General features: G+C 51.9%; 1 protein-coding gene across 1 annotated transcript; it reads right to left on the reverse strand.

Moving 5' to 3' along the window:
- Window positions 1-631: 631 nt before the first annotated feature.
- CGCA056_v014990 (uncharacterized protein) lies at window positions 632-1,440 on the reverse strand (the record flags this gene model as incomplete). Its single annotated transcript, XM_037330232.1, has 2 exons — window positions 632-756; window positions 807-1,440. The coding sequence occupies 2 exons, from the start codon at window positions 1,438-1,440 to the stop codon at window positions 632-634; spliced, it is 759 nt and encodes a 252-aa protein (XP_037171381.1).
- Window positions 1,441-7,460: the final 6,020 nt, after the last annotated feature.

Raw genomic sequence — 7,460 nt, forward strand, 5'->3', positions numbered from 1 at the left:
CCACGCCTTACCTACCTAGAGTGTCCATGCACCTTGGTGGAGCTTGCGTTGGTTTGGACCGCGGAATGTGAGGTCTGTCCACGCCTCCGCACTTCACCTCAGTGTCTTTCCCAAGTTGCATTTTGGGAGCTGGCTGAAGCTAACGCTGAAGAAGCAACGGCTTTGAATCGGGGGGCGAGAATGAGTAAACATCGGGACAACAGGATCGTCACGGGGAGGAAGGGGGAAAACTTGATCTCTGCGAAAGTCACGGGTGACCAGTGTGTTGGCGTAGCTTTGGGTGGGCAAACGTTTCCAGTGTTTTTCCCGTCCCAACGTCCGTTTTTCAGATCATTCAGTCTCTACTTGTCTTGCCACACCGCAAGTCCCGTGGACATGCCCAGCAGCTTGGATTACACAAGCCAGCCTTTGTATCAAAGTCCCGCGCAAAGAGCTCGTGCTCCTCGGTCGTGAACGGTACCATCGCAGATCATGCCACTTCCCCGCGCGAATAGAGACAAATTTGCGAGTGGAGACGAATCAATTCCAATAGTTTGCTTTGCTACCTCCCACTTCCTTCCTGATACCCGAAGTTCGACCGCGTTTTGCCTCGCATCCCTTCCAACACCGTTTCCCCGTAGCCTCTGTAATCTCAAGCCTTTGACTGCTTGTCCTCTGGCTGAATTGGGGGACAGGTGTCGCCTATCGTAAGCTTGCCCATAGCTGTCGCGATACCGTGTTCGGTAGCACGACCAGCCTGTCTGCGTCGGTTGAGTTCTGCGTCCAACTTGTCAGTCTCTGCAGCTGTGTGCTGTAAGTTGACTTACCTTGGACGGCCGTGTTGAGGTCCCGCAGTTCCAGCTCTGGTGCTTCGGCACCGTCGTATCTGGCAATCATGGCTTGTTGCAACACAGAGAGGACTTCGCTTCCTTGGAAGCTAAACTTACGTGGGTGGTCTAACAGCCTGCACAGCCTCTTCAGAGATCGTGAAGAAGTGGCGATCTGGCGGCCAAGGTGAAGGAACACGCCAGGGGCGGTGAGTTTGAGAGAACGCTGGACACGGTAGAAACGCACGAGGGCTTTCCAGTCACGTCGAACCATGGCCTGGTACTGTGGTCTGTAGACAACTCCAAGCACTCGGTCGGCGCGGTCGCCGAAAGATCGAGTGACGAACACTGGCCACGTACACTTGACTGCGCTGCCGTTGGGCGCGGGCGCATGAACAGTTCTACAGTATGCGGCGCGAAGCTCGTCCCATACGTCGAGGATGACGAAATGGTCTTGTTGATCTTGCGGAAGACTTGTCAATGCATGAAGACGGTCAACGAGGTTGGATATCTCTGGCATTGAGCAGAGTGACGGGGTCGTCGGGGTTGAATGCGCGGGAGAGGTTTGCCGAGGTGGTTCACGGTATGGGAGGTCGAGCGTCCAGGGCGCATCTTGGGACTGGCTTGCTGACATCGTGGAGTGATTGTGAAGTTGGCAAGGAAGGGGGGAAAAAGGAAACAAAGCAGAAAGGCGAAAGTGCAAAAGCTTCGAAGAGCAGAGCGGAGGGCTGTGGGTGTAGGTGCCCTCGTAGGTGCCTCCCTTGCCCGAAGGTAAGGGAGTTTGGTGTTTCCGGAGGCAGGGGCGACCAGAGGGGGAAGGAGGGAAAGAGCTGCTCAGCCCGAGGTGATTGGCCCCTCCTGTCGTTTTTCTTTTGACAGATGGAAGGCTCGACTTGCAGTGGCTCTGTGTCTTGCCATTCCCACGATTCATTCCACTGCCATTGTCTCTAGGTCCCTTCCCCGCGGGTTCAGTTTTGCCGCCATCTGGTTCTCCAGGCCACTTCCGATGTGCCGAATCAGATTCGGCCTCATGCCGGCCTCATGCAGAACCGTCACCATCGTTATATATAGATGCCTCGTGGGATGGGGTGGCGGCTCCATCAATTTTCAAGGGTCCGAAATCAAGACTCATCTGCAGCATGCATCGCCGTAGTTTGACTTGGCTTCAAGAATGAATCAACATCCACCATCCACTATGCATCCATAAAGCATTACGTCACATCATCAGCCCGCGGACGCTTGCAAAGACAGGGGATAAAGTCGAATGTGTTCTGGACGGAGAAACAGGAGAAGGCTGCACATTGGTCACGATGGTTGACGTGGCTCACGATTACATGTTAAGCATGGCAATCGATTATGGACATGGCTCACGGTGGCGGATGTGGCTCACGGTGATGGACGAGCACTGTCCACTCACTTCCATAGGAGCTTTCTGAACGCTACTCAAGCCAAGGTACGTACCCTGTCAATTCTCTGCGTCGAAATCCGTGCCAGTCACCTCTCTGGGCAAGTACCTGATTCGATTCAGATGGGTAAGGTACGAGGCAGATAGCTGAGGCAAGTGCCTGCTAGAAATGAACCACGCCTCGCCTTCCGTTGGCTCCAGGCTCAGGAGCGTCAGTCTGCCCATGGCGCAGCTAGGGGGAACAGCTTCCCTCCTACACACCACCCCACCGGCACCCACTGTTAGTGCCGCGCTGGGACCTTCACATTAACACTAACACCACCCAATCTACCCCCCACACCAGAACCCTCGCCCGCGATGGCCTCACAGCCAGCCGCGGGCCTCTCGCAGGCCCCTAGGGGCCTTTCAGCCTCTATGCATAGCCTCCCCCAGACCCCTCCTCCCCCTACCTCCTTACCTCCACGACCGAGGGGCCTCACGCCCCCCCCTATCCGGCCCTTGGGAAGGGGGCCACGATCCGCCGCCGCCGCCCTCCAGCAAGCCTGAGAGGGCCGGGCCCTCTGAGATGAGGCCCTAGACCTCCTCGCTAAAGGACTAGATGCTCTCATTAGGACAGCCCCAGCGCGACTGAAGGCTACAGCCTAGGACCTTATTGATACCTTTACCCGGTTTGCAACTACAGAAACCTCTGGACCCACCCCTGGCCCCAGCACTAGAAAAACATATGCCTAGGCAGCTGGTAGCCCCACAGCAAGCAGCCCCAGCCCCAGCCCCAGCCCTAGGTCGAACCGAACAACAGGCTGGCGGGCTATAAGCTCTATAAACCAGCCAAAACAGACCTAGGACCTCCGCCTACTAGTTCAGCTCCCTGCAGAACATATCCCTGCCTCTAGAACCCTAGCCCCCCACTCAGTTAAGATAGTAGTAACAAAGGAGCTTAACCTACAGCTGTAAGACCTAGTTGAGGTCTGTCACACTGCTACAGGCTTCTCACTCCAGCCTTAAAATAAGGAGATCTAGGCCCTACTTCTACAGAGAGCCCCTGAGATTAAAAGCTGTCTCACAGCTGAGAAGGTTGAGGTGCCTACTAAGTGGCATCAGTATATCATCTTATTCTGCCCCCTCTACTTTACTAGCCTTAACAGCAGTAGGGTTAGTATAGAATCTGAAATAGAGGAAGAGGTCTTCCTAAAGATAAAACAAAGACTCCTCTCCTGGCGCCCAACCCAGGGCAGCCCTGATCTAGCTACAGCTACACAAAGTCTGATTATCGCCCTCCCTCAAGAGGTTAAGGAAGGCTTCCGCCTGTTTGGACAGTTAGGCCCTGCCCGTCTGCTCCCCCCGAGGAAGAATATCCCCAAACGACACTCCCCTAGTTGCCAGGGCTTTCACTCAAACTGCTACTGCACCTGGAAACCCCTCTGCAAGAACTGCAGCAGACCCTTAGATACTCATGAGGCTGGGGTCTGCTTAGCTAGGGCTAAGTGTGCTAACTGTTATAGGCCCTATCCAGCAAGCTATACAGACTGCCCAGCTAGGCCTCTACTGATTAATAGAAACCTGACTATCCTAACCTGGAAGGAACGGCGAGGGATCCAGAAGGTTGGAGAGAAGGCGTTCAACAATCTCATAGCAAGCTAGGCCTGCTCCCCAGGCAGAACGCAGCAAGCTGAGGATAGGCTAAGCACACAGGGGCAACAGCCAATAACTAAGCGCCCTCAACCCCTCACGCCCACATAAGACTTAATTATTATTGCAGATACTGCTAGTGTAGCTAGGAGCAGTAACATAGATGAAGATGAGGCTGAAGACGCTGAAGCCCTCCCCCCAACTAACCACCCTATCTGCCCCCTCCTAAGCAGCAGCAGGAGCTAGAGGGTAGCATAGAAGCCTGACTATAACGTTATTAATGCCTACACACACCTCAACCTCAACTCAGAGCAGTAGGCTCAGAATAGCTACCCCACAGGTACTATAGGTCGCCTAGTGTAACGTGGGGAAGAGAAGCCTAGCTTATACAGCTCTTCTAGAGCTCTGCTGGGCAGATCAGATCGATATAGTCCTAATCCAGGAACCCTGGGTAGGCTATAGAGATAAGATGCAGATTAACACACACCTAAGCTTTAACTCCTACGTACCAGTTGACTTCTGGAACAGCAGAGACATAAGGCCTAGGGTTATAACCTACATATGCAAAGGTCTACAGCTGCAAATACAGCAATAAAGACCTACCTAATCAAGAGATATCCTATAGGTGGAAGCTGGCGACTTTACTATTATTAATATATATAGGCCGCCAGGTAAGCCTATAAACTATATAACTACTGCTCTACTAGGTTATTAACCACCAGAGAAAGTATTTATTACTAGGGATCTAAATGCCCGCCACTCCTCTTAGGAGCCTGGGACCCCTAGCTGGAACTAGGGCGACAATATTGCAGAGTGGGCTGAAGTCCACAATCTGTCGTTTATTAGAGAAGCTGGGGCCCCTACCTATACTCATAGGCATACCCTCAACCTAACCTTCTCAAATATCCCCTATGCTGAAGCCTATGTCAGCCCACACCTACACCCAGGGGCTGATCACCAAGCCACCATGTTAATTTTACCTATAGGTAAGCCCCAGGAACAGAGACATCAGACTAGCCACTTCTTTATCTCAGACTCAGCCCTGCTTCAGCTTGCCGACTTAGTAAAGGTGGGGATCCCAGCCCTACCTACCTTAGGGGATATACCTACTCCAGCAGAAATAGACACCCTAGCTACCCAACTAGTCAGCCTCCTCTCTACAGCTATTCAAGCTGTAGGCAAGAGACAGTCTAATCAGGGTAGGGGAGCCCCCTGGTGGACAGAAGAGTGCTCAGAAGCCTATCGAGCTGCTATTAAGGCTAGGCGCCAACAGGCCTAAGAACCTAGGCTGGTTATACCTCCCCCAACTCTAGAGGAGCAAAAGGTCTTCCTAACAACTGTGAGAAGGGCGAAACGCACCTACTGGACTGCTAAGATCGAAGAGGCTAAGACAGACTAAGACCTATATAAAATTATAGGCTGGCGGAAGTCTAGCCTAGCAGTCAAAGCTCCGCCTCTGATAGTGGAAGGGCAGACGATCAGCAATACCTATAATAAAGCCTAAGCCCTGCAGAAGGCTCTACTAGAGCGATTTAGTGCTACAGATAACCTACCTGGGAACCCTTTTGCTACCCTAGTGGTTATAAGTCGTATTATACCCTGGCAGAATACAGTTAGCATAGAGGAAGTACGCCAGGCTACTCTGACGAAAACTATAACCCCTGGGACTGATAGGATTACTACAAAGTTGCTATAATGCACCTGGGGATTAGTAGCTAAGCCTATATATCAGCTCTTCTAGGCCTGCGTTTAAGTAGGCTATTTTCCTAGACCCTTCTGTAATGCGGAAATTGTTATGATCCAGAAGCCAGGGAAAACAGACTTCTCTAAGACTGGGTCTTAGCGCCTAATATCTCTGTTGTCCTGCTTAGGCAAAGGCTTAGAGCGGCTGATAGCAAAGAGGATGGCCTACCTTACTATCCTAGAAGGGGTTGCCAGCCCACAACAGGTTGGAGCCCTACCAGGGAGGGCAGCAGTTGACCTGACCACCTGTCTAACCCATGAGATCGAGAGGGCTCTAGATATAGGGCTCACTGCTACGCTGGCAATAATAGACGTTAAGGGGGCGTTTGACTCCGTTCTATAAAACCGACTTATTATTAGGCTACGACAGCAGGGCTGGCCTAGTAGCCTGATCAGACTGATCTTCACCTTCACCTCTAGCTGAACAGCTCAGGTCAGGCTAGAGGATACCACTACAGAGGACTTCCCTCTATTATGTGGGCTACCGCAAGGTTCTCCGCTATCACCTATCCTCTTCCTGCTCTATATAGCTGATATCCTAGCTGATAATCAGAAGCTACAGTTTGGCTATGCAGATGATATCGGCCTAATAGCTACCAGCCCTTCGCTAGAAGAGAATGCTACAGCCCTAGGCCAGGAGATCACTAGTATCCTCAACTGGGGTACTGATAATAAGGTTGCATTCAACCCAGCTAAATGCAAAGCAATACACTTTAGCAGGAAACATAACTAGTTAAGAGACCTACTAGATATACAGGCAGGAGAACTAACTATTAAGGCCTCAACTAAGCCTATATAATAGCTAGGGGTCTGGTTTGATAAGAGACTCACCTTCTAATACCATGCGGAAATAAAGGTAGCAGCAGCAAAGAAGGTAGCCTAGTTCCTACGGCACCTTATAAACACTAAAGGGGGGCTCCCAGCAGCTGCAGTCCGGAAAGCAGCTATTGCTTGCATCCTCCTAATAGCCCTATATGGAGCAGAGACCTGGTATGCAGGCCTGACCAGGCCAGCCTTAAACAGCAGCATTAATACCAGCAGTAGCACTGCTTTACAGATAGCTACAGTTAGTACAGGACAGAAGGGCCTAGCCTGCAGAGTTAGAAAGGTTATCACAGCAGCAGCAAGGGCTATCCTACCTGTCTGGAGGACCACACCAACAAGCAGCCTCATCCGAGATGCTGGCCTACCTACAGCAGAGGTAGCCCTTGAGGCGGCGCGACTACGCTTTGCTACACGCCTACAGAAGGTTGACCAACAGCATCCCCTAGTCCTAAGACTCCTACAGCCAGGGCGACAGCAAACCAGGCTTTAAAGAACAGCTGGCCTCTTACCTAAATGCCTAAGGCTAGCACTCCTAGAGCTGCATTACCCCTCAGGGTCTTACAGCCCTATAGTCACACAGACGAAGGAAGTAGCAGCTAGGATCTTCTAGGCCTGGCTGAAGATAGTGCCAAAAGAGCATACCATTATCTACTCAGATAGCTCTAAAGCCCCTAATAGTGCTACAGGCTTTAGCTTCGTTATCTACCGCAAGAACAAACGTATAGCCCAGGGCTGCAGCCGCCTCAGCCTAGCAGAAGTATTTGATAGTGAGGCTGAAGGGGCGAGGGCAGGGCTCCAACAGGCCCTCCTTACCTCCCAAGGCCAGCCTATACATATCTGTATCGATAATACCAGTGTTATCCAAGGGATCTGAGGCATAGCCCCAAACTCCTCACAAGCTGCCTTCCTTGAGATCCAAGAGGCAGCTAGGATATACGACATATAAATCCACTGGTCCCCAGGGCATCAAGGCATTAGAGGAAACGAGGAAGCAGACAGCCTAGCTAAAGAGGGTATAACCCTGCCAGTCCCTAGGGGCCAACTGGCTACCC

This window comes from Colletotrichum aenigma (genome assembly GCF_013390185.1).
Source record: "Colletotrichum aenigma strain Cg56 chromosome Unknown KSG_Cg56_contig12, whole genome shotgun sequence".
NCBI classification, from domain to species: domain Eukaryota; kingdom Fungi; phylum Ascomycota; class Sordariomycetes; order Glomerellales; family Glomerellaceae; genus Colletotrichum; species Colletotrichum aenigma.